Here is a 22,894-nt window from a genome sequence, read left to right as displayed (position 1 = left end):
ACTTGTCCTGGTGGATGATACTAAAGGTACATCACAGATCTCTACCGAATGACAATGTCTCTCTCGTCCCTTATCTGTAGCTTCCGCGGGCAGTCTATAGAGATAAGATTAAGGCCCAATAAATGGCATAAGTTTTGTCACACAGGTTTCATGATACAAATAATTCAACTAGTTCACAATTCCACACTAGACATAGCTATGGCCTCGATCACCTCTCAAAGTGACGGGCTATCACAATTTCCCAGCTTAACATCCCTTACTTGCGTGGTTGTCGATCGGACCCATGTAGTCACGGCCAAGTTTTACAGCTCCTACCTGGCAGAGGTAACGAATCGAAAACTTTCCCACCATCAAGCACTCACTATGGAGGAAAAATACCGATCTTTACGTGACTACGCACCAGTTATCACCCTCCAAGTAGTTAAGGTCGGGATATCAATTCATAGCTATGCTAGTAACCGTGCACAAGGCACCAACCGGCCCACCCAGACCCAATCATCAGTCACCATGTAGAAGGCACCAACCGGCCCACTCAGACCTAATCATCAGTCACGGCCCACTCGGGCCCAATCATAAACGTTCCATAGAGTAATAACGAACATACAACACAGATCAAATATCTAGAGATTTACATGAAATGAAATCCAACAAAATACAGAAGATTAAATCAACTAACAGATTTTTCGAAAATAAAACATATGCAAACCACGGCGTACTTGATCCAATACAGAAGGAGTTGATTGAGCATATTAGAGATGCTAAAACTCCAAAAGAAGCGTGGGAGGCACTCTCATCTCTCTTTTCACGGGCGAACGATGCATGGTTGCAGTTCTTGGGGAACGAGATCGGCTCATTAACACAAGGTAATTTATCTGTTTCTGATTATTTTATGAAAGCTAAAAATTTTTGTAATGAGATATCTCAATTAGACGAGGTGTCTAAGATTAGTGAAAGTCGGATGCCGAGAATGATTATCCGCGGCTTGAGGCCTGAGTTTAGTGGTTTTATCACTGCTATTCGGGGTTGGCCAACGTAACCGTCTCTCCTGGAGTTGGAGAATCTCTTGATTAATCAAGAGATGTTGGCAAGGCAAATGGCCGGATTGTCTGTGAAAGAAAATGAGGAAGCGCTTGCGGTGAATAGCAAGCGGAAGTGGAAGAAAAATAAAAAGCCAAAGGATGGCTATAAGAGGGATGATCGGGCTAATAACAATGACAATTCACAAGAAAAATGTGTTTTTTATTGTTATGGATGTGGGAAGCCTGGTCATAATAGAAGAAATTGTCGAGCTGGGATTGAGACCGATAATGGGAATTTTATTGTCGAATCCAAAGATAAGGACGATGATGATGGTGAATGGGATATGCAAGCTTATTTTGCTTGTGATGTGGCAATGGAAGAGACTGCTACGGAATATGACTTTGAGGGAGAGGTTTGTTTGCACTGAATGTTGCAGAATCCCCTGTTGTGAAGAATCATGATTGTGAAACAAATTTGGTTGGTGATCAAGAGACACTTACGGAAAAGTGTAATGTCTCAGAAGATCATGAGGTGGAAGAGGCGCTTACGGTAGATTGTAATGTCTCAGAAAATAGTAAGGTGGAGGAGCCGACTTCTTTTGAAGAGGCAAAAGACATCAAGGAGTGGCAAATCGCTATGGGCGAGGAGATCACTGCCTTGAAGAAGAATGAAACATGGGATTTGGTTCCACTACCTGGTGGAGTGTACCCTATTTCTTGTAAGTGGGTGTACAAGGTAAAGACCAAAGCGGATGGTTCGATAGAAAGGTTCATGGCGAAACTTCTTGCTCGAGGATTCCCTCAAAGTACATGCTTGATTATGATGCGACGTTCAGTGCAGTAGCCAAAATCACTACGGTAAGTGTGCCCATTGCCCTTGCTGCTTGTAAAGGATGGAAGTTGTGGCAAATGGACGTGAAGAATGAATTCTTGTATGGTGAATTGGATCGAGAAATTTTCATGGAGCAACCCAGGAAGTTTGAAAGTACCAGAAATCCGCAATACGTGTGCAAGTTGTGGAAGGCTTTATATGGTTTGAAACAGGATCCGAAAGCGTGGTACGGTGAGATAGGGAAGTTTCATGATGCTTTCGAAGGGTTGAGCTACAAGAAGTTTGTGAAGTCTCGGAAGGATCTTAGCATTGCTAGTGGAGAGTTATGCTGAAGGGGAGTGCTAGAGTCATCACTGATTCATGCACGACATCGAAGGGGTTGGGCCGACAGGGTTGATTCATAACGGGGTTGAGTAGTTTGGCGAGTCAGTGTTGAGGGGGAGAATTGTGAACGTGTCACCACCGACTCACCACCGACTCATTAGAGTCTTTATTTTATTTGGTTATGTTTTATAGTGAGATAACAATTAGGAAGAGTTTGTTTTCTTTTGAAATTCTATGTCTATATATAGTGACCGAATGAATAAAGTGAGTGGTCTTTCCACGTTATTTTTAAGCGAGTGCAATTCACGTTATTTTGCAGAGAAGAGATACATTCACTGTTTTGCTTTCTAAAGCAATTGTTTCTCTCTCCTCTTGATATATTATCCATTATCTCAATTTGGTTCAACTTTATTATTTGGTTCTCTTCTCCAAATATACCAAAGAAGGTTTACACTTTCTCCCCTTAACGTTTAGCTTTAAAAGGGTGAGTTCTACCTAGGTCACAACAAGTGGTATAAGAGACGGGGTTTGGTAACCCCGGTGTGCCCTCTTGGACGGAGAAAATCCCTCGAGGCCTCGGAGAATATCTCGTAGTTGCCATGTTGACGATGTGTGGGGGAAATTTTTGGGAGATCCACATGATTTAAGTTTCATCTTTCTTTTCCTTTTCATTTGTTTTGAGAAAGAAATCGATCAATTCCGATTCTTTCTTTTTTCTATTGATTCTTTTCCGATCGAGATGTATGGATCCGTGGATCTATGTGTCTATATAGATCCTGCTCATGGATTAATGAAAATGTGCAAAACCTCTAATTGCCTCAGTCATTCTATGAGTCTCTTCCTTTTTGCGTATGGCATTGTCACTCCCTTTGGCAGCATACACTAATTTGGAACTTAATTTGAAAGCCATATTTCGACCCGGACGTTTTCGGGATGCCCCTAATAACCAACGATCGGAAAAGCAAGGAGATATGGCTAGGCTTATAAGGGAATGGACACGCTCCCCTAAACAGCTAGCTTTTAAGGGTGAGTTCTACCCGGGTCTCAACATCATTGATGAAAAAAACTCTTACACGATCAACAATCCAAAATGAAGGCAAGAATCCTATTTAACTTAATAAAATTCCTTCCAAAAAAAATCCCAATTGCATATTGGTTTCTTTGTAATAGAGAAATTATACGATGAAATGGCGAAATGCTACATATTGGTTTTTATGTTACTCTTTTTGCAAATACTGCATATTGGTTTACTCTTTTTTGCAAAAAAAAAAAAAAAAAAAAAAAACCTTAAAATTATAAAAAATATAGAAATTAAATGATGAAATGGCGTACAAACACGTACTCATCATCACATCCTTGATATTTGATCCAACAGCAGCTCACTTTTTGTGAGAACATAAGAATATACCATGCTCTATGCAAATACTGCATATTGGTTTACTCTTTTTGCAACAAAAACCCATAAAATTATAAAAAATAGAGAAATTATATGATGAAATGGCTTACAAACACGTACTCATCAATTCATCATCACATCCTTGATATTTGATCCAACAGCAGCGCACTTTTTGTGAGAATATAAGAATATACCATGCTCTACGTGAACGTGACCCATCATACAGTGTGGTCCCCAGTTTTGTACCCACCATATATCAAAAACAGTGTAAGCATCGAACAATATCTTGATACGGAGATGGCTCCAAATTTAGGGCGGCTTTGAATTTTCCCTGCACAAATGCCATTAATGGGGCCTCAACGATATGTCTACTTGTCCAGGTGGTTGATACTAAAGGTACATAACAGATCTCTACCGAATGACAATGTCTCTCTCGTCCCTTACATCTAGCTTCCGCGGGCAGTCTATAGAGATAAGATTAGGGCCCAATAAATGGCATAAGTTCAGTTAGGATTTTCATTATTAGTCGTTTCTTAATTTGTTATTCACTTAGTGGGCTTGGCTGTTTTATAACTTTTCCGAAAAGAGTTCGTATTAAGGCCATGTTTTGCAACCATGAATATTTTTCAATGATTAATTAGTTTCTTAAGTGGTGAGAGAGAGGTAGCTAGACGGTTGGGAGGAGATATATACTTAGATGCCACGAATGAGTAGAGAGGGTGACACACCTGGGCTAAGATATCCTCCAGTTTCAATTTTCAAAATGTCCAATTTGACCTGTAGACTTGATCATGGTTCATATAGAACTCTCCATTTCAATATAGACTTGATCATGGTTCATATAGAACTCTCCATTTCTATCCACACTGACAATTATACTTCCAAACAACCAAAGCTCTGATATCACTCAGCCAAATTAAGAGCTTCTAACGAATCATTTTATATGTGGTAACCGTAATCCTTAGCCCGCTGTGCACATCTAATCCATTATTATTTAATAAAATTGGCATCTTCATTAAAAAAAAGGATATACGGCCCGAAGCTTAAAATGGGGCCCACTCACATTCTGCATGATCTCGACCTTCCATTCAGGATGGTCCCCCCTTTTCATCCCCATATCTAGAAAATCTTTGTCATTAATTAATAGCATTCGAGAAATTGAAAGTTGTTTACAGATAAGATTAGGGCCCAATAAATGGCGCAAGTTTTTCATCACTTTATCTTTACCTTATGAGGACAATGTCTCTCACCACTTATCTTCCTGCAAGCCGTCTATAGAGATGAGATTAGGGCCCAATAAATGGCTTAAGTTTTTTTCTAGGATTTTCTCTATAACTGGTTTCTTTGTTACAGACTTAGTCCGCTTGGCTGTTTGATAAGTTTTCTGAAAAAAGCTCATATCAAGGCCATGTTTGGCAACCATAATATTTTTTGGGCAGTGATAAATGGACCCCCATATATCTTAAATCGACCCCTTTTAAGGTAAACCGTTAGGGCAGGTGAAAAAAGTTTTCATCTGCTGTTAAACACCGTACAAGCGAGTAACTCACACCCCAAAGGTTTTACGTTAAAAGGGGTCTATTTAAGATATATGGGGGTTGATTTATCACTCTTCCCCCCTCCCACCCTCCCCCTGCCCCTCTTTTTTTTTCTTGGTTACCTTGTTTTTCATTCTTTTCTTCCCCTTTCCCCACTAAGTCCCTCTTATGTCCCCGCCTCTCCCACCCTCCCTCACCATTTGGTAAGCTTATATTTTCCAGGAAAAAAAAAATTAATGGTAGCCAGATATGCTCTGAAACTAACTTGTTTTCACCAAATAAGCTAACAACATCCAAACGAAAGGTATAAAAACGGAGCAAAACAAGGGAGTGCATATATCATCTGTATTTTCACTTCTCTTAATAGATTGTTGCGAATTATATCAGCCAATGAGAACCGGGTCACATAAAGATGAAGAGTGCAAGTATAAAATAGGAGACAAGAAATATCATATCCAACTAAGGGTGTCAATTTTGGGTCGGGCTCAGCGGCTCGCTCGGGCTCGGTTTGAGCTCGGCTCGAATCCTTAACGAGCCGAGCCGAGCCCGAGTTAGCCTGGCTCGGCTCGGCTCGGCTCGTAAAAGCTCGTTTAGGGCTAAAAGTCTAAAACCATAGATAATTAGATATTACTATATTAGACTATTAGTTTAGTAATTTGAGAAATTTCTAATTTAATTAAGAGGTTTCCAACTTTCCATTGGCTTTCAAAGTGGGACCAAACATTAAAACGAGGTAAGAGAAGTACTCAATGAAATTCATCAAAAACAAAAATTTGGAATTCATAATTTGCAATTATATTGCAAAAAAAAAACAGAGAGAGATAAACCAACACCGTATTACAAATAAAAAAATCAAGATCACAACTCAAGTCAAAATTCACTATTTGCTTCGATGAAAGGGAGATTCGAGAGAAGGAGCTTGAGATGGAGACCCGAGAGAGAGAGAGAGAGAGAGAGAGAGAGAGAGAGAGAGAGAGAGAGAGAGAGAGAGAGATGGAGATTAGGGAGAGAGAGATGGAGTTGGAGAGAGAGAGAGAGAGATTGAGTCCGGTTATAAAATTTAGGATAGTTGTGATTTTGGAAAGAGCATGATTTGCTTTTGGGAAATCTCTAAAATCTTGGAGGGAAGACGTTTTAGAAAAATCACTAAAATTTTGAAAGGTTGCGTTTTAGAAAGCTGAGAAAATGATAGTTTTGGAATATTAGAAAGCCACATAAGTTTTTTTTTCAGATTTTTTAGGGGGGCAGTTGCCTCCCCTTGCCCACCTCTGGCTCCGTTCATGCCGGCAACATTATTGTTTTGCCACGGGTTGAAGAGGAAGGGCAAGGGGGAGGAGATACCGAATCGTTCTGACTTTCCATTTAAATCCCAGGTCCCCAACCCAAAGGAAACAGATAAGAAGATCACCCAAAAACAACGTATCGCCACAGAACCCAAAGTTGTGAAGAATCTCCTGCTATCATGAAGCGGCATTAATTGCACCAAAGTGGCGCTTCCTAATTTCATCATTAAATTTTCCTTCTGGTACTAAGATTATCCCTACTACAATTCAGCCATCCTCCAATCCTATGAAGGTTGGTGTCCTTCACGCTTCTCAACGTTCTGGCCCCATTGCCGTTGAGGGGATGCACATTACAATAACCGCCAACACCCAAAAGACGCAAAGACTCTTTAACTTCCCATGCCTGGAAAGTAGCTCCAGGATTAGAGATCTTTTCATTATTTGAAGATATCCTTTAACATTTTTATATCAATTGGGACTTCTTCTTGATAGCATCACCAACAGAAGACGCCAGAATCATCCAAAAAGTGCAACTGTCAGGAAGTAAGACACCCAAAGAAATTTGCACTTATACCGAGCATGCCGCGAATGAGGGCCCACCCTCTTCTAAATACTGACCATGATTTCCAGAATCCTGATTCATCCTGGTCATAGCTGGATTGCGCCACTGTCTATTATTCTGAGCTAAAACAGGGCCCTGATCTCGCGACCCTGAATCAAAATTCGGATGTCCTTTCAGACTAGGCTTGGGAAGCGAGCCTTGCAAATTTCCAAATCTGGCCCTTGGAAATTTGAAATTTGAATCCTGATGAGAGGGATTCAGAATGCCAACTGGCCGCCTGGCCTGAATCTCCAGGGGGCGCACCGACGTCCTGTTTCCCGGTGAGGCAATCAACAAAGAATCCCTCTGACCATTTTCAGGGTCCAATTGGGGGCCCCTGGATCCCTGGATGGAGACTCCAACCATGTAACAATAATTGGAATCCATAGCTTCCCAATGAGAGAAAATTTCCAACGAGGGGCGTAGATTTTGGCTAATCAAAACACATACATTGATTATGGAGGCCCTCCATTTTCACTTCCGTAACCTGCCCAAAAAGATTTCCCAAGCCTTCAACCGTCGGCATTGATATTCCTGGTATAGTAGATGCTATCACACATACAATCATACTCAATTCGATGGAATTGTTTGAGGAGTCCCACACATGTAATGCGATATCGTAAAAGTAGACCCATAGTGTCTTAGAGCCCTTAATATAATCTGGGGACCAATGGGAAAGGGAAGATAGGGGTACTCAGTCATTCCAATTTCCAAAACCAGAATCCTATAGGCCACCTCTTCATAATCAAAAATAAAAAGGATCTTGTCGTTGGAGAGTAAACACGGGCAGGCGAGGGAGGGAGAATTCCAAGAATTTTTGGCCCACACCCATAGATCCTGAAGGGATCCAGACAAATCATTCCTTCTACCCACCAAACATGCCTTTAAGGAATCCATTCTTGTTTCTACCTCCTTGCCAGAAATAGAGATCGACAGAGATCCATCTTCCACCATAGAGGACGAGATTATCCCAGAGTCAGGCCATGGATCAGATTCCGAAACTATCTGGCCTCCAGCTCCTGATGTGGTAGGGGATGGATATGAAGGCTTTTGTTTACGATCCAGGTGGCAACAACGACATTTACTCCATCTTTTAAAGTTTGAATAATTGCAAGATGAGCAGGACCAATCCCCCTGCCTCCACCGCTGATCAAGCTTTCTATTTCCGTCCTGAGCCACAGTCACTGGGCAATAAACTGAGGGTGATGAATTCTTCTTCCTCTGAAAGCATCATCGACACCTAGTCATCCATTTGAATTGTAATAAGCACAGGATGGGCAAAACCAATCCCCTTGCCTCTGATTTTTTAATTTTGACCTCTTTTGATTCATCCTCCCCTCCAAGGTGTTATTTTGAACAGGATAAGTGGGATGGTGGAAGACGAAGAGAAATGGAGATGGGGATGAGGATTGGGTTAGAGATTGAGGTGACTGGTGGTGATGGAGGAGGCCAAAAGCGATCCCACTTTGGAATGCATTAGTTACCTATGTCGTATGGCTTTTGAGCAAGGAATAATCAAATTTAGTGCGGTTAGCTTATTGGAGGCCAAGTTTCCTCGAATTAACTCAATGGAGGCCTGAGTTTCCTCGAATTAACTCATTCTTGCCCTTTTCCCTATCATCTTTTTCCATATTTTCTATTCTTATAAAACGGTGTTCTATCATTCCCTAATGGATTCTAGTGCAATTTTCGTATCGTACGCTTCAGGTACGATTCTTGTTTGATCCTCTGGGTTAAGCCTTATCATCCTATTAGGGGGTACTCAAATCATTTTAACATTAAAATTACACTTATCAGATAATTATCCTTATTAACTGGTCGACCGCTTTCAAATTAACGCCTCAAATAGAAACCGTGAAAACGTCTAAGTTTTTACTGATTTGAATGGGTCGGATTGTCTAATCATCTTGATTTTGGAGAATGTCTCATTCTAGTTGGGGCCCACCTTATTGGCAGTCCTGATCAGCCAGCTATACAACCAAAGTGTATATTGTAAGTAGACAATTTTTTATATAAATGTTGAATTCTTACTTAGGATGGTTTCTGTTTGAGTCCTAGTTGATGATGAAGTTAGAGTCTTAGTCATAGTTAGGATTTAGAGTTTAAGTGTGAAGAAGAGTTTGAGTCAATTAAGGAAAGGAGAAATAAGAAAAGCCAATAAATATTGGACATTCGGTGTATGAAACTAGTTTTCAATGAATGAAAATTTGAATACAAGTTTAATTTTCTAGCATCTTCCTCGTGGATTCAAGGATTCTTTTTGGAAGGTAGGTGATCTTCTCCTTTCCTCGACATGCCGCTGCATCAACTCCATCCCGTGTATATCGTATGTCCCCCCTCATATCGAGGGGTAATAGATGGCAATTTTCTGAAAGAGCGAGCCAATAATAAGGGAAGACTATTAGCTTTGGCAGACCGTACAGATTTGTTTTAAATAATTTTCAATGAACAGAGACCCATCGTAGACATGCATATCCCGTATCTCCTGTTAATCGATTTGATCTCATTCATCTCTCTTTGAAGTCCCCATGTTCCTCATGTAGTCCATTTAAACGCTTGAACCCCACAAATTCAGCTTGCATTCAAATTTATTTGCCTTCTGACTCAAGCCATCAGTATCAATATTCTATTGTTTGGATCTATTCTTTAGTACATCATTGAATAGTTGTAAGATGGAGTTCCATGTAGCAAGCATTTTGTTCACACTGCTTGAAATAATGCAAATCATCATGATCGGTTTGTGGCATGAATGCCCTCCTTATTAGGTAATGCCTCTTCCAGTTCTAGATGAATTGCGGGAAGACCTTTCTATGGACTTTGTGTTTGGTCTTTGGAACTCAACTACTGTTTCTTGCATAAGATAACAATATAAATTGACGGTCCGACTAAATTAAACTTAAACAATACTAGTTCAAGTTATTGTTTAGTTGGGTGCAAGGACAAGCAATCCTAGTCGTACCATTATATAATCACATTTCCAAACCATTTTAGTACGGATATTGAACTGATCAAATAATTGTTTTTATTTTCATTTATCAGATGTGGTGGCTCCACCTTGGAGGTTTTTGGATCCTTTTGAAGAAATGGAAGATATATTGGCGGAATCAGATATTGAGTTGATTCATGTTAGAAGGTCTGCTAATGAGAAGGCAGATGCGTTGGCTTGAAGAGGGGTGGTATGCAACTCGATGAATTGGTCTGATCAATTTCCTATTTGATGTCCCATTCATTGTGTAATTAGTTTTTTATTTTTTATTCTGTAACTTTGGGTATTCCCTTTCGGGTGTTCCTTCTAATTCTTTTATAAAATTTGCCATTTCAAAAATAATTATCATTTATCAGATGAGTAACCGACTCTAAAAGAGTGGCTGGAATAGAAATGGTGAAACTGTCCAATTTTCCACCGATGTTTGTGAGTAAGATTGTCTTATCAGTTTGTTTTTGAACCATGACACATTCTAGAAATGGTGGTCCAGATCAGCCAGCTAATAAACCAATTTTATTTCGGGGTTGGGTTAGGGTTGAGGCCTCAGGCAACCGAATATAACCTGAACCCGACTCCCTAATTTTATCAAAGTTTACTGACTCATATTTCTATTATATTAAATTAAAGTTCAATGATGAATTCACACCCTTGTAAAATAAATTCATTCTCCCTCTCTCTCTCTCTCTCTCTTAAAACCATACCCACCCTCACAACTCTTAAAGTTCAATGATGAATTCACACCCTTCTAAAATAAATTCATTCCCCCTCTCTCTCTCTCTTAAAACCGTACACACCCTCAACTCTCTCTCTCTCTCTCACACACACACACAAACCATATATATATATACTCTCACAACCTTCTCTATCTCTGTCAACACAACTCCTTGGTGGGCCTAGCAAAAGTTTTAGGTCTTTGAATAGGTAGGCCTTGCCCAGAAAATCATCTCCATAGGATGATCCTAATCCTAAAATTGAAGGCACCATATAACAAACTGAAGAGTTAGCATCATCCTAGCTATGAAGATGATTTTTGGGGGAACACAACTGAGTATTATCTTTGAACAGCTAGGCCCAACTGTGTTTAAAAAAATACATGCACCTACATGCGAAGACCATATATGACCTTTTTTTTTAAATAAATACTTGGGCCCACCTTATTCAAAATCCAAACCATCCATTTCCTGGGCCCAATGCAAACATGCCATTCCTATAAAATCATCTTCATAGGATGATCCTAACTCTTCCATCTCTATACCGAGGACACCGTATGACAGATTGAAGAGTTAGGATCATTCTAGTCATATGCTTTTATGGGAAAGGAGATTTGCACCGGGGCCCAACAAATGAGTGGTTTGGATCTTCGAACAAGGTGGGCCCTAATGAATTTTCTAATAAATATTGATGTCTTACATTGACTTTAGTACTATGATATATGCCTAGATTTATTTTAGACATATGATTGTATTGCTTGTGGTATCGAATGCCTTGCATGCTTGAGGGTTCGCCTTGCAGGTGTGCAGCGCTGTCGTGTGCCCGGCGTGGATATTGAGTCAGGGCGTGACACATATGTATGTCCTATGCACCTTATATCAAGGGGTAATCGATGATAATTTTATGAAAAAACCACAAAAATAAAGTTACTTTGAGAAATAGAAGGTCTGGTTTATTATCTTGTCATATAAGGACGATCGCCATGTTTCGTAGAATCATCACACTTTAGATTTCTAATGCATCCTCCTTATAGTTTTATTTAATCAACTTATATTTAGAGAGGATTTTAATACTAATGCCAAATGGTCTTTGACATATACATATACTTTTACATAGATGACACTAGTAGTCACTTATTCAAATACATAGAAAAAGCCTAATTAACTAAGCAAAAGGCTTTTGGTTGTAGCAGTCAATGTTGGTACCATAGCTCACACCAAGTATGTCGCAGTATCTCTTGTAAAATCCGATGCGGTTTGCGACCGCAACATTGTTCCCTTTGCCACATTCAAGTCCCCCATTGATGATGTTGGTGGAAACACCGAATCCAGGAAGGCGACCCGCGGTCTTATCTTCATTGGATGGTGTCCATCGGCCTGTGATGGCATCATGGCAGGAAGGTTTTTGTGATTTAGAAGTCATCCAATACCATATTGCTGTCTTAAATGAAACGGTAGCATCAGTGGAAACTTGATCAGGGTTGGCGAGAAGGTTTGCCCCATTGGCTTTTCGAGCTGAGCCGTAGTTGTAGTTGCTGCAAGCACGAAAATACAAGTCAAGATAGATCTCTAGAAAGCTAAATCTAAGAAAAAGAAGAACTTACTATGAGATTTGAATGGGACCTCGGCCGTGGTATTTTTTACCATAAGCGCATGGAAATTCTGCACTTGCAACGCAGTAATCTACTGGATTCTCGCCTTGTTTTTGAAGGAAGCAATATCCCCATGAATATTGGTCGCCTGGTGCAGTTGCCCACTTACCTGAATACATCAATTAATGAATCATTAATTAATCACAGATACTAGATCCACGTTAAGTTGAAAAACTAACACGCATAATATATATATATATATATATAGAGAGAGAGAGAGAGAGAGAGAGAGAGAGAGAGAGAGAGAGAGAGAGAGAGAAAACTGTTAAGCGCACCATTTTTTTGGTGCGCTTAAGTTGTTATAACGCCTCCCATTCGTTTAAATGTTTGGGTCCCGCTGGGTCCTGCTAAAACGCACCAATGGGAGGCGTTGGTGCGCACTTTTCTCATATATATAAAGGGATTTTCTAAGCTGCATCGCAAAAGGGTTTCCGAGGCTGGTTTGGTGCACGTCAGACCAGCCACCTCGTTAATGAAAACAACAGCTTTTGTCTCCATGTGCGACAGACCAACCGCGAAAACGCTTTTGCGATGGACGCTAGCAATTCCCATATATATATATATATATATATATATATATAGGGAAAACATTTTGTGAGCTCGAGCTAGAAGATTATGAACTAAACCATCAACACAATCAACGACATTGGACATAGTAAATAGGGACACTGATACGACTCTACTTTCCAGCATCCTCTCTCCAAAGGGCTCTATCCATTCCCATGCTAATTAGTTGTTTTGTTAGATTACTTTATAGTTATCTTTATCCGTATCTTAGTTATCTTTATTCTAACTAGTTGTTAGTTATCCTTTTTCATTACTATTGAGGAATGTAGTGAATGAAACGTTTTGAAGTAAGGAGGCCCTAGGCCCTCTACTGGCTATTTCTCATTCTTTCTCTTCTTCAATTTTTATTTTTTTCACAATACGATCTAGGATGGTATTAGAAACCCACCATTAGTTTCATGGGATGTGTGAGCCAAGAAAGCTGCAATCTCCCTTTTACGTGTGTCAACGTCCCCAACGGTGCCAAAGCCATCAAAGGAATTTGCAGCATCAATGAAAGCATTGTAAGTGTAGAAGCCTTTGCCTTGGCAAGTGGGGTCATTTTGATGCTTCAGCATTTGGTCGAAGAGGTATGGATTGATGATGGAGGCCACACCCCCATCACCGCTCGTAGTGAAGTTTTGTGTCAAACAGTCAGGATGACAATTGCTCTGGCAGCCTGCCCCGCAGTACTCGCAGGTAAGGCCACAGTAACCATATTGGCTGCAACAGCGCCTTCCCTGGCACTGAGTTCCACCAGCTTGTCTTCCACATTGCTCTGCAAAGGAACCAAACAAAGAGGCTAAGGAGAGCAAAATCAAGATCCAGGACCTCATTTTTGCCAGTAGATAGATGTGTTGCCTAAGAAACATAAGCGCTATTTATAGAGGGTAGGAGAGAGAGAGAGAGAGAGAGAGAGAGAGAGAGAGAGAGAGAGAGAGAGAGAGAGAGAGGATTTTTTTTCCTTATGACTAGTCAATAATAGTCATCCCCAATTGAATTTAAGGCAAAAGGAATTCAATGGTGACAGGAAAAATGCCCAAATTAGTTACTGGATATGCCTTCTCGTGTTTGTAGGGGTTTTTGAAAAAAAGAGTAACCAACTATGCACTATTTGTGAATAGAGTAACATAGTTTGGTAATGGCATTTGGCCATTTTTTTGCAAATGGGGTAAATTTGACAAGTCTCTAGACCGAATTCAAACATATAATGATTTTAAATTTTAAAATGACAAATGTACCTTTATTTAAAGAACTCTAGGGTCAGGGTTATGACATTCCCACTACCTTTGATTTTTAGAGCTTTTATATAGTGTAAGCTTGCATAGTTCGGTATTTTTCAGAAAAGTAATGTGCAACACACCATAGGATGATCCAAACCATCCATTTTATGGGCCACAATGTAAATAGGTTGTGACCCAAAAATCATTTCCATAAGATGATCCCAACCTTCCAATCTATAGAGGAAATGCATGTTATGGAACCTCAATACGTCGGAAGGCTAGGATCATTCTATGGAAATAATCTTTCGGCCACAACCTATTTAGGGCCATAGGATGATCCAAACGTCCATTTGATGGGCCACAACGTAAATAGGTTGTGCCCCAAGAATTTTAGGTGTGGGATTATGATATTCCAACATCCCCTGAGTTTTAGAGTTTTTATATGGTGTAAGCTTGCGTAGATCAGTATTTTTCAAAAAGTACTATACGGCATACAATTGGATGATCCAAACCATCCATTTGATGGGCCACAATATAAATACGTTCTGACCCAAAAATCATTTCCATAAGATGATCCCAGCCTTCCGATCTATAGAGGAAATGCATGTTATGGAAACCTCAATAGGTCGGAAGGCTAGGATCATCCTATGGAAATAATTTTTTGGCCACAACCTATTTAGGGCCATAGGATGATCCAAACCGTTCATTTGATGTGCCCCAAAAATCATTTCCATAAGATGATCCCAGCCTTCTAGTCTATAGATGAACCACATGTTATGGAAACCGCTATAGATTGGAAGGCTAGGATCCACCTATGGGAAGAATTTTTTATTGAGAATATAAGAATATACCATGCTCTACGTGAACGTGACCCGCCATACAGTGTGGTCCCCAGTTTTGTACCCGCCATATATCAAAAACAGTGTAAGCATCGAACAATATCTTGATATGGAGATGGCTCCAAATTTAGGGCGGCTTCGAATTTTCCCGGCACAAATGCCATTAATGGGGCCTCAACGATGTGTCTACTTGTCCAGGTGGATGATACCAAAGGTAAATCACAGATCTCTACCGAATGACAATGTCTCTCTCGTTCCTTATCTGTAGCTGCCCCGGGCAGTCTGTAGAGATAAGATTAAGGCATAAGTTTTGTCACACCCCAAACCGGGGTCCCTGAGACAGTGTAGCATGCCCCGATTTCCAACAACAACCACATGGACATGCAAGGCCAAAACAACCACAAATAACCGATATCAGAGATATACAGAGCAACTAGCGGAAACATTTATTTATTCAAAAGAAAATCCAAAAGATAATTAATTAATCCCAATACCTTGAGGGCCACATGTCGCCCGATTCACACCGCTACGAATAATGATGCTCGTTAAGTAAATAAACAAATTTAATTGTCTAACAAGCTACAATAGTCTCTAATAAAGCCAAGCCGTTTCCCACTCCCATTCCCCACGACCTGCTACCTACAGTTCATTATCTAAAAAATGATAGACAACGTGGAATGAGCTTTTATGCTCAATACATAACAAAGAATCTACATCGGTTGGATCAAGTATAAAAAACACGACCAAAGCATTTAAATAAGATAAATGCATATTTTTTCCAAAGCAAAACTAGTATCATGAAATAAATACAAAGCGACATAACTATCAATTGGAATAATCCGCACATAACTAATAGTTTGGAACAATACACACAGGTTTCATGATACAAATAATTCAACTAGTCCACAATTCCACACTAGACATAGCTATGGCCTCGATCACCTCTCAAAGTGACGGGCTATCACAATTTGCCAGCTTAACATCCCATACTTGCGTGGTTGTCGATCGGACCCAAGTAGTCGCGGCCATCAAGCACTCACTATAGAGGAAAAATACCGATCTTTACGTGACTACGCACCAGTTATCACCCTCCAACTAATTAAGGTCGGGATATCAATTCATAGCTATGCTAGTAACCGTGCACAAGGCACCAACCGGCCCACCCACACCCAATCATCAGTCACCATGTAGAAGGCACCAACCGGCCCACTCAGACCTAATCATCAGTCACGGCCCACTCGGGCCCAATCATAAACGTTCCATAGAGTAATAATGAACATACAACACAGATCAAATATCTAGAGATTTGCATGAAATGAAATCCAACAAAATAGAAGAGTAAATCAACTAACAAATTTTTCGAAAATAAAACATATGCAAACCACGGCGTACTTGATCCAATACAGAAGGAGTTGATTGAGCATATTAGAGATGCTAAAACTCCAAAAGAACCGTGGGAGGCACTCTCATCTCTCTTTTTAGGGGCGAACGATGCACGGTTGCAGTTCTTGGAGAACGAGATCGGCTCATTAACACAAGGTAATTTATCTGTTTCTGATTATTTTATGAAAGCTAAAAACTTTTGTAATGAGATATCTCAATTGGACGAGGTGTCTAAGATTAGTGAAAGTCGGATGCCGAGAATGATTATCCGCGGCTTGGAGGTCTGGTTTATTATCTTGTCATATAAGGACGATCGCCACGTTTCGTAGAATCATCACACTTTAGATTTCTAATGCATCCTCCTTATAGTTTTATTTAATCAACTTATATTTAGAGAGGATTTTAATACTAATGCCAAATGGTCTTTGACATATACATATACTTTTACATAGATGACACTAGTAGTCACTTATTCAAATACATAGAAAAAGCCTAATTAACTAAGCAAAAGGCTTTTGGTTGTAGCAGTCAAGGTTGGTACCATAGCTCACACCAAGTATGTCGCAGTATCTCTTGTAAAATCCGATGCGGTTTGCGACCGCAACATTGTTCCCTTTGCCACATTCAAGTCCCCCATTGATGATGTTGGTGGAAACACCGAATCCAGGAAGGCGACCCGCGGTCTTATCTTCATTGGATGGTGTCCATCGGCCTGTGATGGCATCATGGCAGGAAGGTTTTTGTGATTTAGAAGTCATCCAATACCATATTGCTGTCTTAAATGAAACGGTAGCATCAGTGGAAACTAGATCAGGGTTGGCGAGAAGGTTTGCCCCAATGGCTTTTCCAGCTGGGCCGTAGTTGTAGTTGCTGCAAGCACGAAAATACAAGTCAAGATAGATCTCTAGAAAGCTAAATCTAGAAACAACAAAAAAAAATGCATGGAAAAAGAAGAACTTACTATGAGATTTGAATGGGACCTCGGCCGTGGTATTTTTTACCATAAGCGCATGGAAATTCTGCACTTGCAACGCAGTAATCTACTGGATTCTTGCCTTGTTTTTGAAGGAAGCAATATCCCCATGAATATTGGTCGCCTGGTGCAGTTGCCCACTTACCTGAATACATCAATTAATGAATCCATTAATCACAGATACTAGTTGCCCACTTTCCCTACGTATACGTATATATATAGGGAAAACATTTTTTGAGCTCGAGCTAGAAGATTATGAACTAAACAATCAACGACTCTACTTTCCGGCATCCTCTCTCCACACGGCTCTATCCATTCACATGCTAATTAGTTGTTTTGTTAGATTACTTTATAGTTGACTTGATCCTTATCTTAGTTATCTTTATTGTAACTAGTTATTAGTTATCCTTTTTCATTACTAGTGAGGAATGGAGTGAATGAAACGTTTTGAAGTAAGGAAGCCCTAGCCCCTCCACTGGCTATTTCTCATTCTATCTAGGATGGTATTAGAAACCCACCATTAGTTTCATGGGATGTGTGAGCCAAGAAAGCTGCAATCTCCCTTTTACGTGTGTCAACGTCCCCAACGGTGCCAAAGCCATCAAAGGCATTTGCAGCATCAATGAAAGCATTGTAAGTGTAGAAGCCTTTGCCTTGGCAAGTGGGGTCATTTCGATGCTTCAGCATTTGGTCGAAGAGGGATGGATTTATGATGGAGGCCACACCCCCATCACCGCTCGTAGTGAAGTTTTGTGGCGGACAGTCAGGATGACAATAGCTCTGGCAGCGATTCCCGCAGTAGTCGCAGGAAAGGCCACAGTAACCAAATTGGCTGCAACAGCTCCTTCCCGGGCACAGAGCTCCACCAGCTTGTCTTCCACATGTCGGCTGTGCATAGGAACCAAACAAAGAGGCTAAGGAGAGCAAAATCAAGATCCAGGTCCTCATTTTTGCCAGTAGATAGATGTGTTGCGTAAGAAACATAAGCGCTATTTATAGAGGGTGGGAGGGGGAGATAAGCATTTTGTAAAGATCATTCACCGCCTCTACGTGGCCCAATAAAAGCAAGCCACCTTTTCTTGGGAAAGTTGCATTAAGCAATTATACCCCGGCTCTATTTTTATTGATAAAATGACAATTTTGTCCCTGCGTTTCCAATTACGTGATAGTGTAAGCCGTACAGTCCAGTACGCTTCAAAAACTGGAAAGTTGTTTGAAGGAAACCGTCCATTTGTCGCCCATCAAATGGACGGTTTAGATCATCCTACTTAGAGGAGCTGCACATTTTGGAAACCTTTAGCCTTCATGCCTCTTGAAAAGAATAAAGAATTTCATGCAGTGAATGTTGCTGAGTCTGTCACTAGTAATTTGGATAAATGAATACAATTTGGATACAGAGGGAGGGATAGAGAGAGACCCCGTATAGTCTAGTATTTTTTCAAAAAGTACCTTACACCATAAGATGTCCAAACCGTCCGTTTGATGGGCAGCGACGAAGTAGATTGTGCCCCATAGGATGATCTAAACCGTCCATTTGATGGACAAATACATAAATAGACTCTGCACAAAAATTATTTCTATAGGGTAAATGTATTTTGGCTATAGCCCGCCAGATGGACAGTTGGGATCATCCTATGGTTTAGCGCACTTTTTGAAAAGGCAGGGACAAAATGGTCATTTCGTCAATAGAAAATAAAACGCGGCATAATTGCTTAAAGAAACTTTCCCAGGGACAGGTGGCATGCTTTTATTGGGCCACGTAGAGGGGCTGAAAGAACTTCCCCAGATCCTGGACCTGAGAGAGAGAGAGAGGATTTTTTTTATAATAGTCATCCCCAATTCAATTTAAGACAAAAGGATTTCAATTGACAAAGGTGACAGGAAAAATGCCCATATAATGACCCAAAAATTATTTCCATAAGATGATCCCAGCCTTCCGATCTATAGAAGAAATGCATGTTATGGAAACCTCTATATATCGGAAGGCTAGGATCCGCCTACGGAAATAATTTTTTTGGCACAACCGTCCAAACCGTCCATTTGATGGGCTGTAGATATTTCGGAAGGCTAGGATCCGCCTACAGATGGGATATTTTTTATTGTTTTTCTCCAAAAAAAATTAAAAGATCCTAGAGCCATAGATTCAAAATTCTATTGTAATTAAGAAATCCTAATGGTTTTTAACTTGGGCTTTAATTAAACAATCCTTTAATCATGCAACAATTAACACTAGAACATGCAATGAACACAAATTAACTCAAAGCGTATGAAACTTGAATTTTATGATATTCCCACACAAATTAGGTGTGGGATTATGATATTCCAACATCCCCTGAGTTTTAGAGTTTTTATATGGTGTAAGCTTGCATAGATCAGTATTTTCCGAAAAGTACTATACGGCATACAATTGGATGATCCAAACCATCCATTTGATGGGCCACAATGTAAGTACGTTCTGACCCAAAAATCATTTCCATAAGATGATCCCAGCCTTCCGATCTATAGAGGAAATACATGTTATGGACACCTCAATAGGTCGGAAGGCTAGGATCATCCTATGGAAATAATTTTTTGGCCACAACCTATTTAGGGCCATAGGATGATCCAAACCGTCCATTTGATGGGCCACAACGTAAATAGGTTGTGCCCCAAGAATTTTAGGCGTGAGATTATGATATTCCCACATCCCCTGATTTTTCGAGTTTTTATATGGTGTAAGCTTGCGTAGTTCAGTCTTTTTCAAAAAGTACTATACGGCATACGATTGGATGATCCAATCCATCCCTTTGATGGGCCACAATGTAAATAGGTTGTGCCCCAAAAATCATTTCCATAAGATGATCCCAGCCTTCTAGTCTATAGATGAACCACATGTTATGGAAACCTCTATAGATTGGAAGGCTAGGATCCACCTATGGAAATAATTTTTTTGTGAGAATATAAGAATATACCATGCTCTACGTGAACGTGACCCGTCATACAGTGTGGTCCCCAGTTTTGTACCCACCATATATCAAAAACAGTGTAAGCATCGAACAATATCTTGATATGGAGATGGCTCCAAATTTAGGGCGGCTTTGAATTTTCCCTGCACAAATGCCATTAATGGGGCCTCAACGATATGTCTACTTGTCCAGGTGGATGATACTAAAGGTACATCACAGATCTCTATCGAATGACAATGTCTCTCTCGTCCCTTATCTATAGAGATAAGATTAAGGCATAAGTTTTGTCACACCCCAAACCAGGGTCCCTGAGACAGTGTGGCACGCCCCGATTTCCAACAACAACCACATGGACATGCAAGGCCAAAACAACCACAAATAACCGATATCAGAGATATACAGAGCAACTAGCGGAAACATTTATTTATTCAAAAGAAAATCCAAAAGATAATTAATTAATCCCAATACCTTGAGGGCCACACATCGTCCGATTCACACTGCTACGAATAATGATGTTCGTTAAGTAAATAAACAAATTTAATTGTCTAACAAGCTACAATAGTCTCTAATAAAGCCAAGCCGTTTCCCACTCCCATTCCCCACGACCTGCTACCTACGGTTGATTATCTAAAAAATGATAGACCGTGGAATGAGCTTTTATGCTCAATACATAACAAAGAATCTGCATCGGTTGGATCAAGTATACAAAACACAACCAAAGCATTTAAATAAGATAAATGCATATTTTTTCCAAAGAAAAACTAGTATCATGAAATAAATACAAAGCGACATAACTATCAATTGGAATAATCCGCACATAACTAATAGTTTGGAACAACACACAGGTTTCATGATACAAATAATTCAACTAGTTCACAATTCGACACTAGACATAGCTATGGCCTCGATCACCTCTCAAAGTGACGGGCTATCACAATTTGCCAGCTTAACATCCCATACTTGCGTGGTTGTCGATCGGACCCACGTAGTCGCGGCCAAGTTTTACAGCTCCTACCTGGCAGAGGTAACGAATCGAAAACTTTCCGACCATCAAGCACTCACTATGGAGGAAAAGTACCGATCTTTACGTGACTACGCACCAGTTATCACCCTCCAACTAGTTAAGGTCGGGATATCAATTCATAGCTATGCTAGTAACCGTGCACAAGGCACCAACCGGCCCACCCAGACCCAATCATCAGTCACCATGTAGAAGGTACCAACCGGCCCACTCAGACCTAATCATCAGTCATGGCCCACTCGGGCCCAATCATAATAGTTCCATAGAGTAATAATGAACATACAACACAGATCAAATATCTAGAGATTTGCATGAAATGAAATCCAACAAAATACAGAAGAGTAAATCAACTAACAGATTTTTCGAAAATAAAACATATGCAAACCACGGCGTACTTGATCCAATACAGAAGGAGTTGATTGAGCATATTAGAGATGCTAAAACTCCAAAAGAAGCGTGGGAGGCACTCTCATCTCTCTTTTCACGGGCGAACGATGCACGGTTGCAGTTCTTGGAGAACGAGATCGGCTCATTAACACAAGGTAATTTATCTGTTTCTGATTATTTTATGAAAGCTAAAAAATTTTGTAATGAGATATCTCAATTGGACGAGGTGTCTAAGATTAGTGAAAGTCGGATGCCGAGAATGATTATCCGCGGCTTGAGGCCTGAGTTTATTGGTTTTATCACTGCTATTCGGGGTTGGCCAACGCAACCGTCTCTCCTGGAGTTGGAGAATCTCTTGATTAATCAAGAGATGTTGGCAAGGCAAATGGCCGGATTGTCTGTGAAAGAAAATGAGGAAGCGCTTGCGGTGAATAGCAAGCGGAAGTGGAAGAAAAATAAAAAGCCAAAGGATGGCTATAAGAGGGATGATCGGGCTAATAACAATGACAATTCACAAGAAAAATGTGTTTTTTATTGTTATGGATGTGGGAAGCCTGGTCATAATAGAAGAAATTGTCGAGCTGGGATTGAGACCGATGTTGGGAATTTTATTGTCGAATCCAAAGATTTTCAATGAACAGAGACCCATCGTAGACATGCATATCCCGTATCTCCTGTTAATCGATTTGATCTCATTCATCTCTCTTTGAAGTCCCCATCTTCCTCATGTAGTCCATTTAAACGCTTGAACCCCACAAATTCAGCTTGCATTCAAATTTATTTGCCTTCTGACTCAAGCCATCAGTATCAATATTCTATTGTTTGGATCTATTCTTTAGTACATCATTGAATAGTTGTAAGATGGAGTTCCATGTAGCAAGCATTTTGTTCACACTGCTTGAAATAATGCAAATCATCATGATCGGTTTGTGGCATGAATGCCCTCCTTATCAGGTAATGCCTCTTCCAGTTCTAGATGAATTGCGGGAAGACCTTTCTATGGACTTTGTGTTTGGTCTTTGGAACTCAACTACTGTTTCTTGCATAAGATAACAATATAAATTGACGGTCCGACTAAATTAAACTTAAACAATACTAGTTCAAGTTATTGTTTAGTTGGGTGCAAGGACAAGCAATCCTAGTCGTACCATTATATAATCACATTTCCAAACCATTTTAGTACGGATATTGAAATGATCAAATAATTGTTTTTATTTTCATTTATCAGATGTGGTG

The 22,894-nt window shown here is 40.1% G+C and overlaps 1 protein-coding gene and 1 pseudogene across 1 annotated transcript; both read right to left on the bottom strand.

Annotated features, from left to right (window-relative positions):
* Positions 1-11,854: 11,854 nt before the first annotated feature.
* LOC143886032 (endochitinase pseudogene) lies at positions 11,855-13,723 on the bottom strand (annotated as a pseudogene).
* A 2,955-nt stretch (positions 13,724-16,678) lies between these two features.
* On the bottom strand, positions 16,679-18,282 carry LOC143886637 (endochitinase-like). The gene is made up of 3 exons (XM_077390684.1): positions 17,824-18,282; positions 17,294-17,450; positions 16,679-17,202 (listed from the first exon to the last, which is right to left on the bottom strand). The coding sequence occupies exons 1-3, from the start codon at positions 18,251-18,253 to the stop codon at positions 16,833-16,835; spliced, it is 957 nt and encodes a 318-aa protein (XP_077246799.1). The 5' UTR covers positions 18,254-18,282; the 3' UTR covers positions 16,679-16,832.
* Between the last annotated feature and the right edge of the window lie 4,612 nt (positions 18,283-22,894).

The sequence above is a fragment of the Tasmannia lanceolata genome, unplaced genomic scaffold (genome assembly GCF_043159265.1).
Source record: "Tasmannia lanceolata isolate RefF3 unplaced genomic scaffold, GAP_Taslan_0.1 ptg000011l, whole genome shotgun sequence".
Lineage (NCBI taxonomy): Eukaryota > Viridiplantae > Streptophyta > Magnoliopsida > Canellales > Winteraceae > Tasmannia > Tasmannia lanceolata.
The sequence above is the reverse complement of the archived record's forward strand: the minus strand, read 5'-3'. Positions and strand labels throughout refer to the sequence as shown.